Source organism: Hylobates moloch, unplaced genomic scaffold (assembly GCF_009828535.3).
Source record: "Hylobates moloch isolate HMO894 unplaced genomic scaffold, HMol_V3 SCAFFOLD_4, whole genome shotgun sequence".
NCBI classification, from domain to species: Eukaryota; Metazoa; Chordata; class Mammalia; order Primates; family Hylobatidae; genus Hylobates; species Hylobates moloch.
Window position 1 is genome coordinate 29,881,696 of NW_026652279.1, and position 26,761 is coordinate 29,908,456.

General features: G+C 52.0%; 1 protein-coding gene and 1 long non-coding RNA gene across 3 annotated transcripts in view; one reads left to right on the forward strand and one right to left on the reverse strand.

Moving 5' to 3' along the window:
• Positions 1-26,288, forward strand: part of CAND2 (cullin associated and neddylation dissociated 2 (putative)) — a 36,823-nt gene extending 10,535 nt beyond the window's left edge. Inside the window, exons 2-15 of one of the 2 annotated variants that reach the window (XM_032149762.2) lie at positions 46-153; positions 961-1,115; positions 1,862-1,985; positions 3,710-3,975; positions 6,478-6,583; positions 6,733-6,875; positions 8,932-9,224; positions 9,583-9,724; positions 10,094-11,596; positions 13,809-13,904; positions 16,710-16,879; positions 18,685-18,849; positions 23,002-23,109; positions 25,239-26,288. In XM_032149762.2, coding sequence (XP_032005653.1) covers positions 1,031-1,115; positions 1,862-1,985; positions 3,710-3,975; positions 6,478-6,583; positions 6,733-6,875; positions 8,932-9,224; positions 9,583-9,724; positions 10,094-11,596; positions 13,809-13,904; positions 16,710-16,879; positions 18,685-18,849; positions 23,002-23,109; positions 25,239-25,466 — 3,429 coding nt within the window. In that variant the 5' untranslated portion in view covers positions 46-153; positions 961-1,030 and the 3' untranslated portion in view covers positions 25,467-26,288. The remainder of the gene's footprint in view (positions 1-45; positions 154-960; positions 1,116-1,861; positions 1,986-3,709; positions 3,976-6,477; positions 6,584-6,732; positions 6,876-8,931; positions 9,225-9,582; positions 9,725-10,093; positions 11,597-13,808; positions 13,905-16,709; positions 16,880-18,684; positions 18,850-23,001; positions 23,110-25,238) is intronic. The other variant, XM_032149760.2, reaches the window with a different exon arrangement.
• On the reverse strand, positions 8,926-16,715 carry LOC131383219 (uncharacterized). Its single transcript, XR_009213068.1, has 3 exons — positions 16,598-16,715; positions 9,309-9,372; positions 8,926-8,988 (listed from the first exon to the last, which is right to left on the reverse strand). It is a non-coding gene; the product is annotated as an uncharacterized LOC131383219 (long non-coding RNA).
• Positions 26,289-26,761: the final 473 nt, after the last annotated feature.

Sequence of the window (26,761 nt, forward strand, 5' to 3'; positions counted from 1 at the left end):
GCAGTCACCTGAAGCCCTTGTTGAAACTCTGTATTCCCTGCCCAGGGATTCAGATTCAGGGGATGGAGCAGGAAGGGAGCTGGGGCAGAGGATGAGACTATAGCACCCTGGAATCTGCATTCTGATGCACACCAATGTCTGAGAATCACTCAGGTAGGGCAGAGGTTGTCAGCCTCGACTGCATGTTAGAATCACCTGGGGAATTTTAAAAGCCCTCCCCCAACCCCCTCCAGGCCACACCTGAAACCAATTAACTCAGACTCTCTGAGGGCAGTGCCCAGGTAGGCATTTTTCAGAGGCCCAGGTGATGGCGACTAAGGCTGAGAATCAGGGCGTCTAGTGCCGCTGTTTTTACACTTTCCTGTGCATTAGAATCACCTGGAGACCTTGTGGCGCTACAGATCCTGGCTCAGTAGATCTAGGGTAGGGTAGGGCCTGAGATTCCACATCCTGAACAAGCTCCTGAGTGGCGTTGCCAATGCTAACCCACCACCAAACTTTGAGAAGAAAGCCTCTAAGGCAGAGGTTCTCCAAGTGTGCTCCCTGGACCACCTACAGTATCATCCTCAACTGGGAGCTTGCTAGAAATGCACACTGTCAGGCCACACCTAGATAGCCCTCCTTACTCTGAAACTCTGGGGGTGGGGCCCGGCAATCTGTTTTAATAAGCCCTCCAGGGGATTCAGATGCACCCTCAAGTTTGAGAACCCTTGTTCTGGAGCACTATTTGGCCATTTCCTGAGACGTAAAACACAAGAAGAAATGTAGGTTTGGGAGGTCCCAGGAACGATGTTGGCATAGCCAGAGAGTACCTCTTTCTGGCCAAACAGGGGCTCCCCTGATGATCTGAGGCCTTTTCCTCAGTATGTGTGGCCCCAGGAGCATGAGGGGACATAAAGGGGCAGCCTGACTCAGGCTGAACCTTGTGCCCTTGGACTCACCTTCCCACCCCCTGCTCAGCCTGGGTCCTCTGGTGGGCAAAGTGAAGGAGTACCAGGTGGAGACCATCGTGGACACCCTGTGCACCAACATGCGGTCAGACAAGGAGCAGCTGCGAGACATCGCCGGCATTGGCCTCAAGACCGTCCTCTCGGAGCTCCCCCCTGCAGCCACAGGTACCCAGGTCCCCAGGACTAGATACTGTTAGTATTTGTTCTAGTTTATGGTAAAAAACAAACAAACAAAAAAAACACCGAGGCTCAGAGAGTTGAAGAGACATACCTGAGGTCACTCAGCTAGTAAGCAGGGCAGAGAATTCAGGCCCAGCTCATTTTAAGTTCATGGTTCTGTGTCAGTTAGGAATGCTTTTAGCTCAAGTGATGAAATCTAACTAACGGCAGTTTAAAGAAATCAGGGGTGGTTTTTCCTCACGTGGCAATCCTGGAGGAATCAGCCACTCCATTTTTGTAGCAGTTCATTTAGTGGCTCAATACTGATAGGGTTCAGGTCTTGCCCCATGTCCCCTCCCTTTATAGGGAAAGCACACGTTTTCCCAGAAGCCCCCAGAAGACTTCCACTTATATCTCACTGGCAAGAGCTGGATCACCCAGCCACTCCCAGCAGCAAGGGAGGCAGGAAAGGAAGTGTTTAACTTTCCCTGCCTCCCTAGTGGACTGGGGAAAGGAAGAAGGGCTTCGGTGTGTGTAAGTCACCCAGAAGCTCGGCCATCGGCTCTGCAGCTCCCCTAGCTGTCTCCTTTACTTTGGCTAGACTCTGGGTCAAACCTGGGACCTCTGGAGCCCTGGTAAGATTCCTGGGGATGTGGGCTCAGGAACACAGCCAGAGCAGAGGTAGACTAGTGGTGGAGGCTGCTTTTCCCCCAGGCCAGGGCCTCACTGTGCCCACCTTGTGCCCTGTGCAGGCTCCGGGCTGGCCACCAATGTGTGCCGGAAGATCACAGGCCAGCTCACCAGTGCCATTGCCCAGCAGGAGGATGTGGCTGTGCAGCTGGAAGCCCTGGACATCCTCTCTGACATGCTGAGCAGGTGTGGGAGGCCACCCTGGGTATTGAGGAAGAGCGGGTAAAAGGGGACAGGGAGGGACTCAAATCACAGAGCTAGCATCTACTGCACACCAGGCCCTGTGCTCAGGGCTCCTTAATCATCCCAGCAGCCTCGTAAAGGATAACTCAATTGTCACAATTTTACAGGCACTGAGAGGTGATGTGGTCATGGTCAGTAAAACCTCCCACGACTTGAACACCTGCTCTGGCCAGAAAAATGTCAGGTGCTGGCCTCGTGTTGGGAACATGGGGCTCGATCAGTCCTGGTTGTTCTAGGGAGGAGTTCACAGACATGTATAAAACTGTGAATGGAGTAAGCACAACAGTAAGGGTAAGAGCAGGGCTGATAGGAGCTCAGAGGAGCCCCCAGCCCAGCTGGGAGTGAGGAGCCTTCTAAAAGAGGGTGCTGCTAGAGCTGAGCCTTCAAGGAGGGGCAGGACTTAGCTGAGTTTGGGCAGGTATAAAGAAGATGCTGGAGGGGAGACTGCTCCCAGTCCAGAAGGCAGAGACAGGGGAAGACTTGGGGTCCGAGTCTGCCAGGGGTCGTGGGGCAGCCTGTAATGTGGAGAGGTGGGTATGGAGAGATAAGGTGGAGGGCTGGCCAGGAGCCATGGGGCGGGGGTGAGTATTTGTGTGTTCTACTCTGATCTTTCTGCAGTGGAGAGTAGGTGGGAGGGGATTGAACGGGCAGGGGACTGGTTAAGAGGCTGCTGTAGGGAAAGCAATTCGGGTTGTATTCAGGAGGTAGACTCCACAGGACTTGGAGTGGGCAGGGGAGGCAGGGACTGGAGGCTGACCCCTAGGGTTCTGCTTTTAGTAATTGGCGGGGGCAGACGGAGGTGCTGTGATGGGGTGCACTCCGGGAGCCAGGAGCAGGTGTGTGGGGAGGAAGGTGATGGATTCAAGCTGGGGCATGTTGAACTTGAGGCTCCTGGGAGGCACTCACTCAACCACACACTCCATGAGGGCAGGTCCCGGGATCAGTCTGTCTTGTTCACCCTGGCTTCCAGCACAGTCCCTGTCACTTAGCAGGTGAACAGACGAACAAATGAAACCTAGGAGAGGGGGTTGGGTAGGACATAGAAATAAGGGAGGGTAAGGTCAGTGTGTTTCTGTAAAGTGAGAAAGAAAAGGTCTCAGGATGTTTACAGGACAGAAAATGCACGGGCCTCGTTTGAAGGTGTGGATAGAAGCTGCTGAGGCAGGCAGGGGCTGCGCTGTGTGCGCAGAAACCATTCTCTGGTGTTGCCTCTTGTCTTGAGCCCAGAGTTCAGCGTCTCCAAAGGCACTAGGGAGCCATGGAAGGAGTTAAGCAGAGGAGTGACCAGGTGAGAAGTAGATTTTATACTGCTTTGGTCTCAGCGAGGAGGATGGACAGAAGGGGATGGTATTGAGGCAAGGCCTAGACTTCCAAGAAATAGGGACAGCCTTACTAGATCCCCCATGCTGTCCCCTATCAGGTCTTCTCCCTAGGCTGGGAGCCAGGCTTTGCACTGCTGAGAAGTCCCTTTCTGTCTCCGCTTTCTCTCATGTAACAAAAGTAATTAAAATAATTCCTCCTCACAGTTGCAGGGCACCTCTTTTGCAAGGGCCATTGAGTTGCCATAATCCTGGGAAGGAGGCCGGGAGAGAATGGGGAGAGGGGCGGAGCCTGGCCCAGGCTGCCCGCGGAGTGCGACCGGCCTGATGCCCCCTCGTGCTCCCCAGGCTGGGTGCCCCGCTGGGCGCCTTCCACGCCAGTCTCCTGCACTGTCTGCTGCCACAGCTGAGCAGCCCGCGCCTGGCGGTGCGCAAGCGGGCGGTCGGAGCGCTTGGCCACCTGGCGGCCGCCTGCAGCACCGACCTCTTCGTCGAGCTCGCTGACCACCTACTGGACCGGCTGCCCGGCCCGCGGGTGCCCACCAGCCCGGCTGCCATCCGCACCCTGATCCAATGTTTGGGCAGCGTCGGCCGCCAGGCCGGCCACCGCCTCGGTAAGGGGGCGGGGAGGGGCGGGGCCTGGGCTGGCATTGTGGGTGGAGCTTAGGGTGAGCCAATGACTCGGTAAGGGGGTGGAGCTTGGGCCACCGTGCAGCCAGGGCCTGAGGGTGGGCTGTCTTCCTTGGTAGGGAGGATGGGGCGGGGCCTGGGCTGACGTGGTGGGTGGGGCCTGGGGCGGGCCGCCGCCTCAGCCGGTGCGGCCGAAGCCCCTGAAACGCAGAGGTTGGGGCCGGACAGGGCTTGAGAGGCGCAGGGCGGGCCCTGAGCTCGACAAACCACCCGGCCTGAGCCCCTGCTGAGTGCAGATGGTTCAGAGAAGGGGATTGGATCAATCACTTCTGAGACCTGGAGGCTGGCTGGTAATTACAATTTTAAGTCATGCCACTAAACTGTTAGACTATGTTCTCTTCTCCCACTTTGACAAAGATATCTTAGTAACAGCTCGTGAGCCAAGTTTGAATTTTTAAGAAACAATGTGCATACAATAAACCGCACTATTTAAAGTGTGCAATTCAGTGTGTTTTGACCTTTGTGTATATCCGTGAAACCTCTCCATCACCCCCAAAAGCTTCCTGGTGTCCGTTTGCAGTCCAGCTCTCTGCCTTGTCCAGGAAGCCACTGATCTGCTTTCTGTCACTGTAGATTAGTTTTTTAGAAATGGAAAGCTGCAATCAGGTTTGAATGTATCCTCAGACACCTTGGAGTTCTGACTATACCAAGACAGTTTGGATAGAATTGGTCTATGGTCAGCCCCTCCCAACCCCTGGCTCTCTCACTGCAAAGAGCCTTGCAGGCACACGGGGGGGACAACCCCAGCTGACATGGCCACACCCTGTCCCATTTCTCCCAAACAGCAGCCAGCCCTCAGCCATCCTTGGTTGCATGGACCTAGGAAAGAGGCCTGTGCAGGCTCAGACAAGGGGTCAGGATCCATTGGGCAGGAAACTCGGGTCCCCAGATACCCAGACAGAATGGAGTCTAGGAGTGTTGGGGGTCTCTAGGTCAGCATGTCTCTTCTTATGCTGTGGGGAAGGGTATGGCTGGAGAAGGGCATGAGTGGAGTGCTCTAAAGCCTGGAGACCAGGCAGGAACCCCTCTTGCCTGGTCTATTAGGGCAGTACCTGCCACCCTTTCTCCTATCCAGGGACTTAAACCTAGTGAAGGAAATTAGGCCAGGACATGAATAATGGTTTTGATAACAGATGCTACTTATCGAGTGCCTGCTCGTGCAGAATCTGGACTAAGCTTTTTTATTTATTTATTTTTTTGAGACGGAGTCTCACTCTGTTGCCCAGGCTGGAGTGCAATGGTGCAGTCTCGGCTCACCGCAACCTCTGCCTCCCGGATTCAAGCGATTCTCCTGTCTCAGCCTCCTGAGTAGCTGGCACTACAGGTGCACCCTACCATACCCAGCTAATTTTTGTATTTTTAGTAGAGACGGGGTTTCACTATGTTGGTTGGCCAGGTTGGTCTTGAACCCCTGACCTTGTGATCCCATGATCTGCCTGCCTTGGCCTCCCAAAGTGCTGGGATTACAGGGGTGAGCCACTGTACCCAGCCTTGGACTAAGTTTTTTTAACGTCTTTTTTTTTTTTTTTTTTTAAAGACTGAGTCTTGTGTCTCGCTCTGTTGCCCAGGCTGGAGTGCAGTGGCATGATCTCTGCTCACTGTAACCTTCACCTCCCAGGTTCAGGCAGTTCTGCCTCAGCCTCCCAGGTAGCTGGGATTACAGGGGTGCACCGTCATGCGCAGCTAATTTTTGTATCTTTAGTAGAGATGGAGTTTCACCGTGTTGGCCAAGCTGGTCTTGAACTCCTGACCTCAGATGATCCGTCTGCCTGGGCCTCCCAAAGTGCTGGGATTACAGGTGTGAGCCACCATGCCCGGCCTAAGCTGTTTATCTTTTTTTTTTTTTTTTGAGATAGAGTCTCGCTCTGTCCCCCAGGCTGGAGTACAGTGATGCTATCTTGTCTCACTGCAACCTCCACCTCCCAGGTTCAAGCAATTCTCCTGCCTCAGCCTCCTGAATAGCTGGGACTACAGGTGTGTGCCACTGTGCCCGGCTAATTTTTTGTATTTTTAGTAGAGACGGGGTTTCATCGTGTTAGCCAGGATGGTTTCGATCTCCTGACCTCGTGATCCGCCTTCCTTGGACTCCCAAAATGCTGGGATTACAGGCGTGAGCCACCGCGCCTGGCCTAAGCTATTTATCTTTATATAATTTATCTTCACAAAATCTCTGCCCAGGAGGCATTGTTACCCTTGTTATGAAGATCAGCTGACTAAGGTCAAAGAAATGTTGTGACCTGCCCAAGGTCCCATAGCAGTTCGGGGGCAGAGTCAGGGCTAGAACCCACATTTGCTTGACTATGAAACCTCTGAGTTGAATCTGTAGTGGTCAGGGCTGCAGGTGTAGAGACAGGCTGAGTGCTATGGGTTGGGGGAACTCCGGGAGAGTGTCTGGCTTGGGTTCAGTGACCCACCTGGCCCTGCAGGGGCTCACCTGGACCGCCTGGTGCCCCTGGTGGAGGATTTCTGCAACCTGGATGATGATGAGCTCCGGGAGTCTTGCCTCCAGGCTTTTGAGGCCTTCTTGAGGAAGTATGTATGGTGGGGTTGCCTGGGGATTCCTTTGGGAAGTTGGTGGGGATGCTGGCCCAAAGCAGTAAAATTTCAGGACTCCCATTGGGCCCTGCCCCCAATCTTGTCCTGGCTGGATCCAGCAAAGCATTCCTCATCCTGCCCCACAGGTGCCCCAAGGAAATGGGCCCTCACGTGCCCAACGTGACCAGCCTCTGCCTCCAGTACATAAAACATGACCCCAACTACAACTACGGCAGTGATGAGGATGAGGAGCAGATGGAGACAGAGGATAGTGAATTCAGTGAGCAAGGTTGGTGGACAGCCCTTCGTTGGGGTTGGAGGGTGGAGGTGAGCACAGCCTTCCTGGGATCCCCCAACCAAAGACAGCGGTCACATTTGGTGCCCCTGTCCTGATGCCAGCTCTTCCTCAAGCTCCAGTCCCACCCACTGTGACTGCACAGACCACAGTAATCATAGTAGTCATTGCTGTCATTTATTGAGCATCTACTGGTCGTGTTCCTCACAATAACCCTAAAAAAAATATTATTACCCCCATGTTTCAGACAAGGACACATACTGAGAAGACAGTGGCCTGAGATAACACAACTAGGAACTGGCATAGCTGGGCCTTAGAGCCAGGTCTGTCAGACTCCCCCACCTCTGCACTGCCACCGTGTACCCTTTTATGAATGGCTTTCAGGAGATAATGTCTTTAACCCAGCAGAGGGAAGCTTCGATGGTGGAATGGCAGGCACTGGCAGGGGAGCAAGACGTCTTAATGGGGGTGGACTTCATAGCTTCTTTCCTCCTATGCCTGTGGTCCTGTCTGTCATTCAGACAGATTTCCAGGGCAGAGATGCCCCTAGGCCTGAAGGCAGGGCATAGATGGAGACGATGGATTTAGAGCCTGATGGGGTACTTGGAACAAGATGGGATGGTAAACGAGATTGGACAGGCATGTGGGGGCCTTGAATGCCAAGCCAGGGAGGTGGGACACTTGTCAGTAATCGAGAGCTAAGGATGTGTGTTCATGGGTGGCCTACTGTGGGGGTGACAGTGGTCCATTAGAGGGGATGGCTGCTGAGCTGCCTGGTGGCCGTGGCCCACTGTGGCTGTCCAGACACCACCCTGTGGGTCCAAGTGGTCCACAGAGTAGTATGGGCAAGGCCATGCTGGGCTCTGAGCCTGTGCCTTGGGGCACTCCCAGGCAAGACTGTTCCCCTCTGAGCCTCCTATGTGCCTCTGCAGGTGATAGGGCTGGGCCTCGTGGGCCTGAATCTCAGCTCTGCTGTTCCTCGCTGTGTGCCCTGAGAGTCTCACCTCCTCTAAGCCTTAGTCTTGTCATCTGTAAAATGAGGCTTGGCAGTACCTTCACTTTTGAGGTGATGGCAAAGACTGCACGAGCCCTTGACTTTCAGGGAGACTGTCAGGTAGAAAGCCACACAAACCCAGCATTTCCTCTTTATTAGTCCTGCCTGGAAGCCTTTGGAATAAGGACCCTCGAGAGGCAGAGATCAGGGGAGAGAAGAGGCCAAAGGGAGGCTCTGTCCCTTCTCCCTTCTGGAGTCCCAGTAAACGAAACATCACATAGCCAAACCTGATGCCAAAAGATGAGTTTTGTGCCCCAAACTGATTCTCCAAGTCTACATGAAGACTTGGAAGTCTGTTTTTGCCCTGGTACAGTCCAGACAATTAAGGGTCTGGAGGCAGAGGGAGGACCCTAGTTTAACTCCAAGTATTTCCTTAACTTGGGGCAAGCCACTTCCTCCCTCTAAACCCCAGTTTCCTCATCTCTATAATGGGGAAATAATCCCTATCTCAAAAGGTCATCATGAAGCTAAAATAAGATTATGGGTTTGACATGCTTAGCCCCATCCGTAGCACACAGCAGATGCCCATTAAAAGGTAGGGAATGAGGCCGGGCGCGGTGGCTCACGCTTGTAATCCCAGCACTTTGGGAGGCCGAGGCGGGCGGATCACGAGGTCAGGAGATCGAGACCACGGTGAAACCCCATCTCTACTAAAAATACAAAAAAAAATTAGCCGGGCGTGGTGGCGGGCGCCTGTAGTCCCAGCTACTCGGAGAGGCTGAGGCAGGAGAATGGCGTGAACCCGGGAGGCGGAGGTTGCAGTGAGCCGAGATCGCGCCACTGCACTCCAGCCTGGGTGACAGAACGAGACTCCGTCTCAAAAAAAAAAAAAAAAAAAAAAAGGTAGGGAATGTTCCCCATAGGGTATCTATAAATGCTGATCATCAAAAGGTGAAGCACAGTGCCCGGCTCTCTCTCCTCCCCATCCCTTCTCCCCCGAGCCACAGACCTGTCCTGAGAGATGAGGGTTCCACGTGTGTCTTGTTCCTGCCCCAGAGAGTGAAGACGAGTACAGCGATGATGATGACATGAGCTGGAAGGTGCGCCGGGCAGCTGCCAAGTGCATCGCAGCCTTGATCAGCTCGCGGCCTGACCTGCTGCCCGATTTCCACTGCACCCTGGCACCTGTGCTCATCCGCCGCTTCAAAGAACGTGAGGAGAACGTCAAGGCTGACGTCTTCACTGCTTACATCGTGCTGCTGCGGCAAACACGGCCCCCGAAGGGATGGCTGGAGGCCATGGAGGAACCCACCCAGACCGGCAGCAACCTCCATATGCTACGTGGACAGGTGGGCGTGCCTTCACCTCCACCCCTACCCCTGATTTGCCTACCCAGCCACTCACTGTTAGTGTCCCTGGACTTGGAAACTCACCTGGGGAGAACATCCAGCCGTGGAAGGGAAGGGAACTTGAGCAAGTTTCTTGGTCTCTCTGTACCTGTAAAATGGATGCAGGAAATTTGCCTACTCTCCAAAGGTCTGTGTGCGGTCACCAAAAGCCTGGCACAGAGTGAAGGACGAGTGCTTGGGAGATACCTTGATGCCGACATCCTCCCTGGGGATGTGTCTGGCAAAGCCTCCTGGTAGTGGGCAGGTGGGGAGGTTTCTTGGGTGGTCCCTGACCTTGACTTCCCCCTCCTGCCCACAGGTGCCCCTTGTGGTCAAGGCCCTGCAGCGGCAGCTTAAAGATCGGAGCGTCAGAGCCCACCAGGGATGCTTCAGCCTCCTCACTGAGCTGGCGGGTGTCCTCCCCGGCAGCCTGGCCGAGCATATGCCTGTGCTGGTATCAGGTAGGCTGGACTGCAACCAGGTATCTGCTGTTCTGGGCCACTTCCAGAACCCAGACCCCACCCCTAGATTGAGCCCCCAATTCCTGAGAGAGTCTGGGACCCAGGCCCAGGCTCAGTCCCTGGTCAAGAGTCTTCAGTGGCCTCCCACTACCAGCAGTGAGAACAAGGCTGGTTCCAGTGAGTTCCCCGGACATGTTTCCCTCAGCCCTGGCCACTGGTTAGTGCTGACTTCTTGGAAACTTCTGCAGAAGAGTTTAGGTGCTTCAGTCCAGCTCAGGCACCTGTAGGTACCCCAGCCTTGCTTCCAGGGAGGGCCGTGTTGCATCAGAGGCGGTGGGTGGCCTAATAATCTTCGCATTCACCCTGCAGGCATCATCTTCTCGCTGGCCGACCGCTCCAGCTCCTCCACCATCCGGATGGATGCCCTGGCCTTCTTGCAGGGGCTGCTGGGCACCGAACCAGCTGAGGCCTTCCACCCACATTTGCCTACCCTCCTGCCACCTGTGATGGCCTGTGTGGCTGACCCTTTCTACAAGATTGCAGCCGAGGCCCTGGTGGTGCTGCAGGAGCTGGTGCAGGCCCTGTGGCCGCTGGACAGGCCTCGGATGCTGGATCCTGAGCCATATGTTGGAGAGATGTCTGCGGTCACCCTGGCGCGACTCCGTGCCACTGACCTGGACCAGGAGGTGAAGGAGCGGGCCATTTCCTGCATGGGCCACCTTGTAGGCCACCTGGGTGACCGGCTTGGGGATGACCTGGAGCCCACGTTACTGCTCCTCCTGGACCGCCTGCGGAATGAGATCACCCGGCTGCCTGCCGTCAAGGCGCTTACGCTGGTGGCCGTATCCCCACTACAGCTTGACCTACAGCCCATCCTGGCCGAGGCACTGCCCATTCTGGCCTCATTCCTGCGGAAGAACCAGCGGGCTTTGCGACTGGCTACACTGGCAGCCCTGGACGCCCTGGCCCAGAGCCAGGGCCTCAGCCTCCCACCATCTGCCTTGCAGGCCGTGCTGGCTGAGCTGCCTGCCCTGGTCAACGAGAGTGACATGCATGTGGCCCACCTGGCTGTGGACTTCCTTGCCACAGTGACCCAGGCCCAGCCAGCCTCTTTGGTGGAGGTCAGTGGCCCTGTGCTCTCAGAGCTGCTGCGGCTGCTGTGTTCGCCCCTGTTGCCAGCCGGGGTTCTGGCAGCTGCTGAAGGCTTCTTGCAGGCCCTGGTGGGGACCCGTCCCCCGTGTGTGGACTATGCCAAACTCATCAGCCTGCTCACTGCGCCTGTTTATGAGCAGGCTGTGGATGGTGGGCCTGGCCTGCACAAGCAGGTGTTCCACTCATTGGCCCGGTGTGTGGCAGCCCTCTCAACTGCCTGTCCCCAAGAGGCGGCAAGCACAGCCAACCGCCTGGTCTGCGATGCCAGGTCGCCCCACTCCAGCACGGGGGTCAAGGTCCTGGCATTCTTGTCGCTGGCTGAGGTGGGTCAGGTGGCTGGGCCAGGCCCCCAGCGGGAGCTGAAGGCAGTGCTCCTGGAAGCTTTGGGGTCACCCAGTGAGGATGTGAGGGCTGCAGCCTCGTATGCACTGGGCCGCGTGGGTGCTGGCAGCCTGCCCGACTTCCTGCCCTTCCTGCTGGAGCAGATCGAGGCTGAGCCCCGACGACAGTACCTGCTGCTGCACTCACTCAGGGAGGCCCTGGGGGCCGCCCAGCCTGACAGCCTGAAGCCCTACGCCGAGGACATCTGGGCCCTGCTGTTCCAGCGCTGCGAGGGCGCTGAGGAGGGCACCCGGGGGGTGGTGGCCGAGTGTATTGGGAAGCTGGTCCTTGTGAACCCTTCGTTCCTTCTGCCCCGCTTGCGGAAGCAGCTTGCTGCAGGTAGGCACACAGGTGTGGGCAAGGCAGCCCACCTCGGAGGTGGGCAGTTTGCCACTGAGCATCCAGGCAGCTGGGGCAGAGTGAGCTATTACAAGTCACTGGGTACAAGAATCACGGTATGCGACAGAGGCAAGGAAGCTACAGAGGAACACACAGTGATACCTGAGACTTAAAGGCTTCCTCCTATGGGACTGTGGGATAGAAGGGACAGAGTCCTTGATAGGTCCCTACAACAAATACACTTAAAAATCTCATGATGTTGGCTAGGCATGGTGGCACATGTCTGTAATCTCAGCACTTTGGGAGGCTGAGGTGGGTGGATCACTTGAGCCTAGGAGTTTGAGACCAGCCTGAACAACATGGTGAGACCCTGCCTCTACCAAAAAAAAAAAAAAAAAACCTCATGATGCCAACTTCATAATCCTTGATGTGGACAGTAGCTTAGTGCTCCACACAGAGGTCAACAAAAACAGTTTTCTCAGTAGCCGTAGACTGTAGCCTGCAGAGGGTCCGCTCTTTTCGGCTAGCTTGAGCCAAGAGCAGATGTCAGTATAGACGGGGACAGGATGACATGCCCCTGAGGCTTGGAGAGGGCTGGGCAAGAACCAGGAGGGGCAGGTGTTTTGGCTTGTCATGTTTTGGTACACCAGGTATCTTAGCTTCAGGAGGTGGAAAGCAGGCAGGTAGGGTTGTCGGGCTCCTAGGAAAGTGAGAGTCCCCAGAATGAAAGGCCAATGGGCTTCGAGCTGGCCAGCTGGCCCCTTACAGAACCAGTGGATGCTCTGGTTGACAGAATGCAGGTACAGTGTTTGGTAAGCTATGTGGTACCTACAGTAATTAATACTGAGTAAATCGAGAGCTGCTGTTGTTACTATGTAAGTGATTTCAGTTAAGGCCGCCTTGGGTTGCTGGGTTCATAAGAAGCAGTTGTCTGGCCTCATATGACTGTGGATGGAAGAACACTGTTGAGGACACTGTCTATTACATCACACAAAGAACCTTGAGAGACGAGAGTCTTAAGATGCGGAGGAGCCCTGCTTTGCCTAAACACCTATTTGTTTCTGTCCCACGTGCACTGTTGAACCAGCCACCCGGTCACATTTCCTTTTTACCACCAACTGCTGGGAAGCTTAGAGCCAGATGAGTGGCCTGCTTCTAGCAGGTTCCTGGGACTTCCTCACCGATGCTCTCTGTACATCTTCCTGCTAGTCTCCTTCTCACCTCCCTGCATTCAGTCGTCCTTGACCTTGTTGTTCTTGTTTTCAGTTCACTTAATCTTACTCTCTTGTGCCTGTCTTCATGAGCCACCCTAAATCTTCCTGGGAGCCAGTCAGGCTGGCAAGAGAGAGGTAAAAGCTGAAAGTCTGAATTCAGTAACTCTTCCATTCATTCATGCCTTGGCACCAAATGGTAAACTTTTCCTCAAGTCCGAACGTAAAGCATGTGGGTTTGGAAACACCTTAGCCCATTCACTGCATTGTGCTGGGGGTTGGGCGGGGGACGAAGGGGGTGAGCCACTGAGGAGAGATTCAGAGGCAGGTGGAGCGTCCACCCATTTGTTTCCTTCATTAAGGGAATGTACTTCCCCTCTTTATTGGGCTTCTGTACTCAGAAAGCAAGCAGCAAAGCACAAGTAAGCGAGCTCTCCGTGACCGAGCCTGGAGGTGATCCGAGTTCTGTTAGGCCCCCCTGACCGCCAGCCAGAACGCAGGCCCAGGAAGAGGGGCCCAGCCAGGAATTCTGGATCTGCTGTGTGGCCTTAGACATGAACTTAACTTCTCTGAGTCTCTCTTTCCTTGTGTCAAAGAGTTTATTTTTATTGGTGATTTTATTGGTTCTTTTAATACTATTTTATTATTAATTAATAGGATCATTGTTAGGACTAATTGAGATAACATGTCTGAAAAATCCCAAGGCCTGAGGGAAGGTCTTTGTTGGAGCAGTTCCTGTCTTGGTTATTGGTTCCCTGTTTGCAGCCTGTGGTGTGGTTACCTGAGCACTGGCAGTCCTACTGTTTCAGCTGCAGCAGGAAGAATTGAGGGGAGATTCAAGGCTGCCAAGGGAAATGGTAGAATCCACTTTCCTAGAAATGGAGAGGGGGTACAGCTCTGTCTTCCAGGGAAGCAGGGGGAGGAGCCTCACCACCTTCTGATCTGTGAGCGTACAGGATTGGCCCCTGCCCCTCACTAACTCACCTCTTCTTGTCCTGCAGGTCGGCCACACACCCGGAGCACCGTCATCACAGCGGTCAAGTTCCTCATCTCGGACCAGCCCCATCCCATTGACCCCCTCCTAAAGAGCTTCATCGGTGAGCACCTCCGTCCTGCCCCCCAACCTTGTTCAGTGCCCCCACCCAGTCCTTGAGCTTGGGCTGATGTTTCCTACCCAATAGCCAAGGGCAGTGGGAGACCCGGGAGGTGTGCCCATGATGGGCAGCAGGGCCTGACCCTCCAGTTAAAAGGCCTGGGTTCACATCCCTGCCTTCCTACTGCCACTCAATCATGGGTGGGCCTGGCATGCCCATCACACCTCTGAGCCTCGCTTTCCTCATCTGTCAAATGGGCGTGAGAAACTCTTATCTGCATCTTCTAGAGTTGTCCTGGAGGCCCATAGGCAACTGAGGGAAAAGATGCTTCATAAACACACAGACTCTTGGGAATGGAAAACCACCAGCCTCTCACATGCCTTAGCTTTTGTGGGCCCCAAAGTGGGGCAGGGAAGAGCGTTCCCCCACTGCCCCACTGCCCCGCCCGCCCACTAGATCACCCTCTGTCTGAGGGGCCTTCTGGCCTGAGGAGCCCAAGCAGCCTTCACTGGGAGGAGAGGAACTGAGACCTCCCTGTGGGGCTCGGCAGGACCACTGGGTTTTTCCTAGGAAGGCAGAGCCCTCACCCCTTCAGAGCTTGGAGCCTGCAGCCTCTCACTGGGCCACACTGGAGTCTCAGCTCACATCTAGGCAGGGCAGCTCAGTAGAGAGAGGTTTTGGAGCTCACCTGCCTCAGGTTTGAATCCTGGCCCTGCCATTCCCTGGCTGTGTGAGTGTGGACAACTCTTCTCATCCTCAGCTATAAAATGGGGGTACTGGGCCAGGTGCAGTGGCTCAAACCTGTAATCCCAGCACTTTGGGAGGCTGAGGCAGGCGGATCACAAGGTCAGGAGATCAAGATCATCCTGGCTAACACGGTGAAACCCCGTCTCTGCTAAAAATACAAAAAAATTGGCCGGGCATGCTGGCGGGCGCCTGTAGTCCCAGCTACTCGGAGAGGCTGAGGCAGGAGAATGGCGTGAACCCGGTAGGCGGAGCTTGCAGTGAGCCGAGATTGCGCCACTGCACTCCAGCCTGGGCCACAGAGCGAGACTCCATCTCAAAAAATAAAATAAAATAAATAAAAGCTGGGTGTGGTGGCACATGCCCATGATCCCAGCTACCTGGGAGGCTGAGGCATGAGAATCACTTGAACCCGGGAGATGGAGGTTGCAATGAGCTGAGATCGTGCCACTGTACTCCATCCTGGGCGACAGAGCGAGACTGTCTTTTGACTCAAACAAAAAAAAATACATAAATGCAGTTTTTTGCATTTTGGTTTTATTTTTAGGGATTCCCCCATCCTTGATTTTATTTTATTAAGTATATAAAATATTAACAATTCTAAAATGTTTAAACTATAATGGCTGGGCGTAGTGGCTCATGCCTGTAATCCCAGCACTTTGGGAGGCTGAGGCAGGAGGATCACTTGAGTCCAGGAGTTCGAGACTAGCCTGGGCAACACAGTGAAACCCCCATCTCTAAAAAAAATTTCTTTGTCCAAACCAACATGGCACATGTATACCCATGTAACAAACCAGCATGTTGTGCACATATACCCTAGAACTTCAATAAAAAAATATTTTTTAAGTTTAAACTCTATATCATAGTCCATTTTCTGCTACGATAACAGAATACTACAGATTGGGTAATTTATAAAGAAGAGAAATTTATTCCTCACAGTTGTGGAGACTGGGAGGTTCAAGAACATGGCACCAGCATCTGGTGAGGGCCATCCCATGGTGGAAGGAAGGGCAGAAGTGAGCATGGGAGACAGAGAGACGAGAGGGAGGCTGAGCTTCTCCTTTAACAGGAGCTCCCTCCCATGATCACTGACCCACTGCTGTAGTGATGGCATTAATCCATGCATCAGGGCTTCATCCTCATGACCTAATCACCTCTCAATACTATTACCATGGCAATTAAGTTTCAACATGAGTTTTGGCGGGGACATTCAAATCATAGCACTGTACAAGTCTGGGTGCAGTGGCTCATGCCTATAATCTCAGCACTTTGGGTGGCCAAGGTGGGTGGATCACTTGAGGTCAGGAGTTTGAGACCAGCCTGGCCAACATGGTGAAACCCTGTCTCTACTAAAAATACAAAAATTAGCCGGGCATGGTGGTGTATGCCTGTAATCCCAGGTACTTGGGAGGCTGAGGCAGGAGAATTGCTTGAACCTGAGAGGCGGAGGTTGCAGTGTGCCGAGATCACGCCACTGCACTCCAGCCTGGGCAACAGAGTGAGACTATCTCAACAACAAAACAAAACAAAAATCATGGCACTGTACAAAAAGGAGTATCCTGAGAAGTGCTGGCGACTCTATATAAGTTTCTTGACCTCTCTGATCTTTAAGAGCCTCACCTGTTATATCAAGTTAACATTCACAGAGTCCATGCTGTGTGCCAGGCACTCTGCTATGTGCTTTTAATGCATTACCACATTAAAAAATTTCTTTTTTTTTTTTCAAGATAATGCTGAGGCACCATATTTTAAAATTCTAAAAACAGTCCTATAGCATAGGTTCTGTTATGACTCCCATTTTACAGATGAGGACATTGAGGCTCTCCAAGGTCCCACAGTTAATTGGTAGAGCTGGATGGAAGCCACGTCAGCCTCGAGCCCACATTCTTATCTGGCCTTTGAAGGGTTATTTGTGCCTGGCACAAAGTAGATGCTCACCACACCCAGCTTACCCCCATTCAGCCAGTTCTGCACATGCACAGTAACCAGATGGCCGGGGTGGTGAGGGTGGTGACTTTGTGCTTTGGCTGTGCATCCCCCACACCCCTCATGTTCTGCTGCCAGGAGAGTTCATGGAGAGCCTGCAAGACCCAGACCTGAACGTGCGCCGTGCGACTCTGGCTTTCTTCAACTCAGCTGTGCACAACAAGCCCTCGCTAGTCCGGGACCTGCTGGATGACATCCTGCCCCTCCTCTACCAGGAGACAAAGATCCGGCGGGACCTCATCCGAGAGGTGTGGAGCAGAGCTGGGGACCCAGGGGAAGCTGGGGTGATGCCACCTCTCATGCCTCACTGTTAGGGCATTATTATCTCATCAGAGCAGGTGCTGGGGACACATGGCCTGGGTCAAGTCCTGCCCTGACTCCAAGCTGTGGGACCCCAGCCAGGGCAACCTGATCCTCTCTGAGCCTCAGTTGCTCCTCGTGAGCACATGAGGGTGCTAATTGTGTCTGCGTCGTGGGGTTGCTGCCAACAATTCAGTGAGTGAGGTCCTGTAAGTGTTTAGAACCACCACAGGCACATAGCCAGCACTCAGTAAATGTTGATGTTTGGCAGGTGTTGACTGAGCATCTGCACTGAGCCCAAGTGCCAGGACTCAGAGTTGGACCTGATTGGGTTTCTGCCACCAAGGAGCTCATCATGGCCCCCTGAAGGACAGAGATGCCCACTCTGCTGATTACAGACAGTCCCATTCTTACAATGGTTCAACTTTACAATGGTGCAAAAGCAGTAACGTTCAGCAGGCTCCTCACCTTATGATGGGATTGCCTCTGGAAACCAACTTACGATGGACCTATTGTGATGTAATCCCATCATACACCAAGGAGCAGCTGCGTTTAACTTAGAGCCCACCTGGTAAAGTAAGGATTCAAGGGGCAGAGGTTAAAGGTGATTTAATAAGTTTCAGCTGTGGAATACTAGCAGCATTGAGGCCTTTTAAGCTGGGCTTTGAAGGGTGAAAAGGTGTTTACCATTAAAACAGGGCTTCATGGTTGAAAGCTTCAGAAAGACCTGGGTGTCTTTTTTGTTGTTTTTTTGAGACAGGGTCTTGCTGTGTCACGTAGGCTGGAGTGCAGTGGCACAATCACAGCTCACTGCAGCCTCGACCTCCTGGGCTCAAGTGATCCTCCCACCTCAGCCTCCTGAGTAGCTGGGACTACAGGCGTGTACCACCACACCCAGCTAATTTTTTGTATTTTTTTGTAGAGATGGGGTTTTGCCATGTTGCCCAGACTGGTCTCAAATTCCTCCTGCCTCAGCCTCTCAAAGTGCTGGGAGGACAGCCATCATGCCCAGCCTACCTGGGTTTTAAATTCCAGTTCAGCCAGTTACAAGCAGTGTATCTTTAATTAACCTGTCCAGCTCAGTTAATTAACCTGCCAAACTCAGTTTCCTCATCTGTTAAATGGGATCAGTAACATTTACTTTTTTTTTTTTTTTTTTTTTTTTTTTGGAGTCTCGCTGTGTCACCTAGGCTGGAGTGCAGTGACGCGATCTCAGCTCACTGCAACCTCCGCCTCCCTGGTTCAAGCGATTCACCTGCCTCAGCCACCCAAGTAGCTGGGACTACAGGCACGTGCCACCACGCCCGGCTTATTTTTTGTATTTTTAGTAGAGGTGAAGTTTCACCATGTTAGCCAGGATGGCCTCAATCTCCTGACTTCATGATCCGCCCGCCTTGGCCTCCCAAAGTGCTGGGATTATAGGCGTGAACCACCGTGCCCGGCCAGTAACATTTACTTCTGATGGCATTTGTGATGCTTGAATGAAACGTCATCTGTCAAGCACTCAGCACAGTGCCTGCCACTCAGACAGTGCCTGCTCAGTAGATTGTAAGAATAATTGTTCTTATTGCCACTGTTATCACTTGGGGGAAAGGACACTGCAGGCTGAGCAAAGGCATGGAGACTTCAGAGTATAAGGCATGATTTGGGGCCGGCATGGAGTGTGGAATAGAGATGTGGGGTTTGTAGCAGAAACTAGAAGAGGTGTCCTTACACCCTGGGGCCATATCACCAACCTTCATCCCTCCTGCAGGTGGAGATGGGGCCCTTTAAACATACAGTGGACGATGGGCTGGACGTGCGGAAGGCGGCCTTTGAGTGCATGTATTCACTGCTTGAGAGCTGCCTGGGCCAGCTGGATATCTGTGAGTTCCTGAACCATGTGGAGGACGGGCTGAAGGACCACTACGACATCCGGGTAAAACCAAGCCCCCTGCCAGATCTGTGTGCCCCTGTACAAAGGGATAGTCGGGCACCACTGGGGCCATGCTTGTTTGTCCTTGCTCCCTACTCCAGGCACCCAATGAAAATAGCTGCATTGTTGTTTTCTGATAAGAAAAGGAACCTGTGTCTCAAACACCTTTGGTGGGAATCTACACTGGGAAGGCTCTTTGGAGGATGGTTTCGCAGCAACCAGAAAAAAAAATTGTCCAGGTGTGGTGGCTCATACCTGTAATCCCAGCACTTTGGGAGGCTGAGGTAGGAGGATGGCTTGAGCCCAGGAGGTTGAGGCTGCAGTGAAACATGATCGCACCACTGCACTCCAACCTGGACAAGAGAGCGAGACCCTGTCTCAACAAAAAAAAATTCCCAGACGAAATTTTTGACCCAGCAGGGCACTTTCAGCTGTGCAATACTAGCAGCATTGAGGAGCGAGCTACGTCTCTTCATGTTGTGACCTGAAAGAGCTCCAAGCCCCAGTGTTGAGTGGCAAGAGCTAGTTCCAGAAGTTAGGGCCATTTTCTTACCAGACGGAGTGAGTCTGGGGCTGGTGGAGCAGTGGGGAGACTTTGGTTTCTTCAATTTATATCTTTCTCTATCATTTTTTTAAATGTTAAAGTTTATTCACATATATAACAGAAATCATTTAATTGTGGTGAAATATTAATAATACAAGTTACTATCTTCAGTAACTTACTATCTGCAGGTGAAGTTTTTTTTTTTTTTTTTCAAGACGAAGTCTCGTTCTATTGCCCAGGCTGCAGTGCAGTGGCGCGATCCCGGCTCACTGCAAGCTCCGCCTCCGGGGTTCACACCATTCTCCTGCCTCAGCCTCCTGAGTAGCTGGGACTACAGGCGCCCGCCACCACGCCCGGCTAAGTTTTTGTATTTTTAGTAGAGACGGGGTTTCACCATGTTAGCCAGGAAGGTCGTGATCTCCTGACCTCATGATCCGCCCACCTCGGCCTCCCAAAGTGCTGGGATTACAGGCTTGAGCCACCACGCCCAGCCTTTTTTTTTGAGACAGGGTCTTGCACTGTCAACCAGGCTGGAGTGCAGTGGCCTGATCTCAGCTAACTGCAACCTCTGCCTCCCAGGTTCAAGCGATTCTCCTGCCTCAGCCTCCCAGTAGCTGGGACTACAGGTGCCCACCACCACACTCAGCTAAATTCTTTTTGTATTTTTAGTAGAGACGGGGTTTCACCATGTTGGCCAGGCTGGTCTCGAACTCCTGACCTCAAGTAATCTGCCTGCCTTGGCCTCCCAAAGTGCTGGGATTACAGGTGTGAGCCACTGCGCCAGGCCCCATCTTCACTATTTTTAAGTGCACAGCACAGTGGCAGTAAGCACATTCACATTGCTGTGCAGCCGTTACCACTGTCCATCTCAGAACTCTTTTCTCCTTCCCAAACTGAAATCTGCACCCATTAACACTATTTTCTATGAATGTGACTACTCTAGGATTCTGCCCTTGTAAGTGGAATCATACAGTATTTGTCCGTTTGTGACCAACTTGTTTCACTTAGTCTGATGTCCTCAAGGTTCATCCATGTTGCAGCATGTCAGAATTTCCCAGTGTTGTATGTACAGACCACCAGTTTGTTTACCCATTCATTCATAGCTGGACAAATATTTGGGTGTTCCCAGCTTCTGGCTATTATGAGTAATGCGACTGTGAACCTAGGTGTTCCAATATCCTTTGGAATCCTGCCTTCAGTTCTTTTCACTTTACCCAGAAATGAAATTGCTGGATCATATGGCAATTCTGTGTTTAATGTCTTAAGGAACTGCCATACTACAACTTTAAGTTTTTATTTATTTATTTGTTTGAGATGGAGTCTCACTTTATTGCCCAGGCTGGAGTGCATTGGTGCAATCTTGGCTCACTGCAACCTCCACCTCCCGGGTTCAAGTGATTCTCCTGCCTCGGCCTCTTGAGTAGCTGGGATTACAGATGTGCACCAGCACGCCTGGCTAATTTTTATATTTTTTAGTAGAGACAGGGTTTCACCATGTTGGCTAGGCTGGTCTTGAACTCCTGACCTCAGGTGATCCACCCACCTCAGCCTCCCAAAGTGTTGGGATTACAGGCGTGAGCCACCACTCCTGGCCCCATATTACAACTTTAAAAAATATGTACTGTAAGCATGAGTCACTTTTTATAATGAAAAATTAATACAAAGTAATCAAAAGTAACCCATACTTGTTTTAAAAGATATACACACAAGATGAAAGCAAAGAAGCGAGTAATAATCACCCAAAAGCTTCCCCACACCCAGAGAGGCCTGCTGTAAGTCTCAGTGTGTTTCTTGGGATGATGCACATAGACCCTCATTAGTCAGCCAGTATTAAGTGAGTGCCAACACGCCGAGGTCAGTGTGAGAGGCGGGGTCCCTGCTCTCAAAGCTGTGGAGTTGAGTGTATGAGACCTGCTTTCTAGAAATGGGATCACACACACATGCTGTTTTTTCCTCAACCTTTTAACTTACATTTACTGTATGTTGTTTGCTTTCCTTTTCAATATGTATCAGTCCTGTCAACAGCTGCAGGAGTTCCCATTTCTGTTGCACTCACCGCTACACATGTATGTTATTTGCACATTTTCACAATTACAGACAATGCTGCTGTGAACACCCTGGTGCATTACTGTGACCCATGGTGTGATCAGTGGGCTTCTAGGGTGGAGTGTGTGTTCCTGCTAAAGCATCTGATGCGCGTGGTGAGGCTGCGCCTCCTGCAGCGGGGGTGCCTCTGACCACTCTGGACTTGAGCTCCTGGGATGCTCCTTCCTGCACTTCCTGTCTGCCTGTCTCCTCCTTGGCTTTATTATCACTTTAAACTATTGCTTCATGCCAACCCCCAAGAAAGAGAAAAGAAGAAAAAACATAAGTTCTCTGGGGTTCCAGCCCCAAGGTCTTGGTTGAGAAAGGGGGTTGGGTTTTCCAGTGTATGCCATGAGAACTAGTGGAAAATGATGGGGCGCACAAAGCTCAACAGGACTTTCCACCACAGGGTTCCAGGAGGCTCCAGGCGGGGAGGGGTGTACTCAGCTTCCGTCATTTGGGTGTGCTTGGTATTAGGCATCTTGTGGGGCTACTGACCCCAGGACACAGAGTGAGGAGTTCTGGGCCGGCCCAAAGCTCCAGCTCGTGGGGATTTTTCCCAGGATCGAGCAAGTCTGTTCCTTCTATCCAGTCTGGCCACATCCTCTCATGCCTGCCCTCCAGGAGTGCAGGACAGGGCCAAGGCACCAGTGCAGCCTTGGAGCCCGCTCTGCTGCCACTCCCTGGGGTGAGGAGGGTGGGTGTGACAGCTATAGAGCCCACAGCTTTGCGTCATCAAGTCTTCAAGTGAGCCTTTAGAGAGGGAGTGAACACCGCCCAGTTCACAGTGGAGACAGGAAATCTTGTCTAGTTCGAGGGCACAGGGTCCTGGAGGAGCCAAAAGTCATAGCTCCTGAAGTCCAGCACCGCTGCTCCTCGCTGCCATGAGCTGGGCCTCCTCCTTTGCTGTAGGGCTTGGGGTCAGTGTGTGGAGATGGGTAGGGAGTGGGGATTTCAGACAACCAGTCTTTATGCTGTGCAAGGCTTCTTTGTGAGGACTTGGCCATTTTCAAAAGACGTGACAATTATTCTCCTACAGGCTGAATCTAGGCCTGCAGCCATGTTTAGTTGGTGTCAGAGTTTTTGTTTGGTTTTGAAATCAGGTGTCAACATTTAAAAATTGAGACTTTTTTTTACATGAAAATCGGGATTTCTTTTGAAAACAGTGACCCCGAGCCGCATGTCTGCATTCCCACCTGGCCACAGTCAGCCAGAGCTGCCCCATCAGCCCCCTTCACTCATCCCCAGCATCTGCCTGACCGGTGGGCATCTGAGTTTCAGAACGACTCCCTCCCTGGTGCTTATCTGATCCTCCTTGGGTCAGCCAAGGGTAGTTGGCAAAGAAAGTGTCACCATTTGAGGAAACAGACCGAGAGAGGGAGAGACTCTGGCAGGACTTCATGGTGGTCTGAACTTGGGCTTCAGGTTTCCGGTGTGGGGCCTCTGTTCTTTCCCGGGGCTGGCTGCTGCTCTTGCTCCTGCACCATTTCACTAAGAACTATCTCCTGTCTCCTTCCTCTGGGCAGATGCTGACCTTCATTATGCTTGCCCGGCTGGCCACCCTGTGTCCTGCACCTGTCCTGCAGAGGGTGGACCGACTCATTGAGCCACTAAGGGCCACTTGCACTGCCAAGGTAAGTCCCTGGCCCAGCCCTAGCCCAGGCCCTGGAGCACCTACTGAGTCCTCAGCCAGTTGTTCAGTTACCCCTTACTGAGCATTTCCTGCAGTGCAGGTGATATTGTGAGAGTGCTTCATTTAATCATTATCATTGCCCTATAAAGTACCTCTTATTATCATTGTATACACAGGGGAACAGAGGCTTTGAGAGGTTGTTATTGGCCAAGGCTACACAGCTAGTAAATTGCAGAGCTGGATTCAGACCCACCTCTGTCTCTTCTTCCATTCATTAAACACTTCCTGGGTGCTGAGCCTCATGGGAGATACTAAAGATATAACATTGAGCCTGATAGGTTCCCTGCTGTCAATCTCTCACCTCCTTGTTGGGAAGCTGGGTCAGATGATTGGTCTAGGGCAAAGCTGCTGCTAGACTGGAATGCCTGAAGGGTCTGGAGGAGGGATTTGGGATGGAAGCTCTCATGGAAAGCTGGTGTTGGGAGCAGAGCCTGGCGCACCTGGGTGGTACCTAGTAAATACCTGCTGAATGAATGAATACATTTGGGTTTTTTAAGGATGGGAATCATTACCAAAAGGAGAGGAGTGTTTTAGATTGGCACTTAAAGAGGAGAGATACCCACAGAGTGGTGATTTTCAAAAATGCTATCTTCTGTGTTTAAAACACTAAAATTGGTATTCATAGAAACCTGCCTTGTAAGTTTACATTTTTAACATATGCTTACTATTGAGTCCATCCAAAAAAACACTTCTACAGGGCCAGGCCAGTTTTGACAGTCTCTCATTTCTAGTTTTCTCTGAGCTCTATGGCACCAAGAAAAGTCCCAGTTCTTAAGAGGGGAGGTATATATGGCACTGCAGTGCCAGAACATTCTTGCAGTAAGCCGAGGTGGCAAGAGAAGCTCTGCTCTGAGTTTCCACAAGAGCCACTCATATGGCCACGCAGAGGATGCTGTCTATTGGGCATTGGGCTGAGCATGGATACATCCACACCCACAGTCCTTACCCATGACTCTGAAATCTACCAAGCTCTGACAACCAAAAGCTCTTTAGGAAATTGTTTGTCACAAAACTTGAAGTGGCATGAGGCTATGATCTTTAATTCTCGCCAGTGTACCACTTTTATATAAGGGACTTAAGCATCTGAGGATTTTGGCATCCCCTGAGATCCTGGAACCAAACTCCCATGGATACTGAGGGATACCTGTACTACTCACATTACTCATACATGTAGTAGAGTATTCATGTATTTGATTACAGGACATTGTACAAGACCCCCCGGGAATGTTATCTGCACAGTATTACCTTTCTAAAACCCAAAATGTTCTGGATTCCAAAGCACATCTGGCTCCAGGGGTTTCAGAGAAGGGAGTGTGGACTTGTGTCAAGTTGTTGAATCCTCTTGGCAACTCTTATGTAGTTACCTGAAGTCACAGCTCTTGGGAGCAGAGCCATTTGAACACAGGACTCTGCAACTCCAATGCCAAGCTGTTACCCACTGCATTGAATTCTTTAGGAAGAGCCCAGCATAACAAGGAATTTGAACTTTAGTCCATAAGCAGTGGAAGAATTACTGAGCTCCTCTGCCTAAGTGGGAGATGGTGGGGAAAGAGGAAACAGAAACTGCAGGAGGTAGTTTGGGGTGCTTACTCTCCGGCTGCATCTGTAAAACAGATTACGGGGCAGGGACTTGAGTGCAGGGAGGCTGCTAGAAGACCATCGCAGTGATCCATTCATTCAGTCTAGTCATATGGCGCTAAGAGCTGGTTTTAAGCACAGCCAAGTATACGGTGGATCCCTGCAGTCTGTAGATTAAGTATGGGAACACAGTACTTGCCACTGTCAATTAACAAAAAGTGAGAACTTTAGATTGGCTGCTCAGAGGCCCCTCAGGCTGTACTCAAGCTGATTTGAATGGCAAAGAACCTCTGTGGGGTAACTAGCCTGTGCAAAAGCCCAGAGGTGGAGTTAGTTAGGAAATAGCTGGTGAGACAGAAGCCACAGATCTCGCAGCAGGGATTTATGTTGGGGAAGATGACAGGGCAAAGAGGAAGCCAAAGACCAGTGAGGAGGCAGTGGTGTGGGCCAGGCTCAATAAAGGATGGCTGCTTCTGCTGTTTCCTACTTTAGGTCAAAGCTGGTTCTGTGAAGCAGGAGTTTGAAAAGCAAGATGAACTGAAGCGCTCTGCAATGAGGGCAGTGGCTGCCCTGCTGACCATCCCCGAGGTGGGGAAAAGCCCCATCATGGCCGACTTCTCTTCCCAAATCAGATCCAACCCTGAACTTGCTGCCCTCTTTGAAAGCATCCAGAAGGATTCCGCTTCAGCCCCCAGCACAGACTCAATGGAGCTCAGCTAGTCCCCTCAGCACCAAGGTGGGCCCTCGCTTAAGAGAAAGGAGCCCACCCAAGCCCGAGGCCTCCCCGTCCCACCACCGCAGGTCTCTACTTTTGCCCTTCCACCATTTCACTGGGGGCCCTGCCGCTCCTGGTCAGGGCTTACAGTGCCTTCTCCAGGGACCCAACTCAAAGGCCCCCAGCCCAAGCTGTGAGGCTGCCAAGAGTTGGGCCCCTTCCTTAACTCAGGACAGTCATCCAAAGAAATAGAGTGAGGAAGTTTTCAGTGACTTCACACTGTACCCCTCCATAGTCTGTCTGGTTCCTTCAGAGGGTGTCTCTGCCTCAAAACTAGTTAGTATTTAGAAATAGGCTGTGCTGTCAGCTGTAAAAGGTCAGGAGGCAGCAGACACCACTCTGGTTTCTTCACTGCATTCAGCAATGCCTGAAGTTAGTGCTCAGGCCGGGCATCTCAAAAGAAGAGATACTTGAGTTATTCACATTTTAAAATTCAAAACGGTTCATTTTTAAGTGGCAGTGATGAATCAGAAATTTGGAAGATACAGGTTTTTTTCCAGGGAGGAGGAATGGGTTGGGTAGGGAACTGGACAGGCTTGGACCTCATATTTCATTTCTAATTTCAAAATACTTACTAGCAAATTGGGCAGCAAGGAAGTACACATCTTCCACGCCACCACCACCCAGGCATAACCAGTTGGTTTGTTTCCTTCTGAGGAAGGTTTCAAATGTGTCTAGTGTTTAGTATTGAGGACAAAGAAATACAAGTGGCAGGCCCAAGTATTTTCTGTGATATCCCAGGTTAATAAAGATTAGATTCTAAATTACTTCTTTTCTCTACACAATTCGTCTCCAATTTTTAATCGAATCGCCTGAACCCAGGAGTCAGAAGTTGCAGTGAGCCAAGATCAAGCCACTGCACTCCAGCCGGGGTGACAGCATGACAGTCTCAAAAACAAAACAAAAAAAATCCCAAAAGTTACCAGTTTATATTTATGACTAGGTTTTGAACAGGAGACAATCTGTAAGATGCCTGTCTACTAGAATGAGACTAGACCTAGAAAAGCGCAGCATTTCTGCTAAGTTGACCAGGATGGTTACAGAAAAACATCTTGTAAGCATTTCTATCTCATAAGTACCACATCCCATATCCCTCATGACTACATAAGATGCCTGTAATCCCAGTACTTTGGGAGGCTGAAGCAGGATTCCCAGCTACTTGGAAGGCTGAGGTGGGAAGATCACCCGAGTCTGGAGAGGTCAAGGCTGTAGAGTGTGCCACTGCACTCCCAGCCTGGGT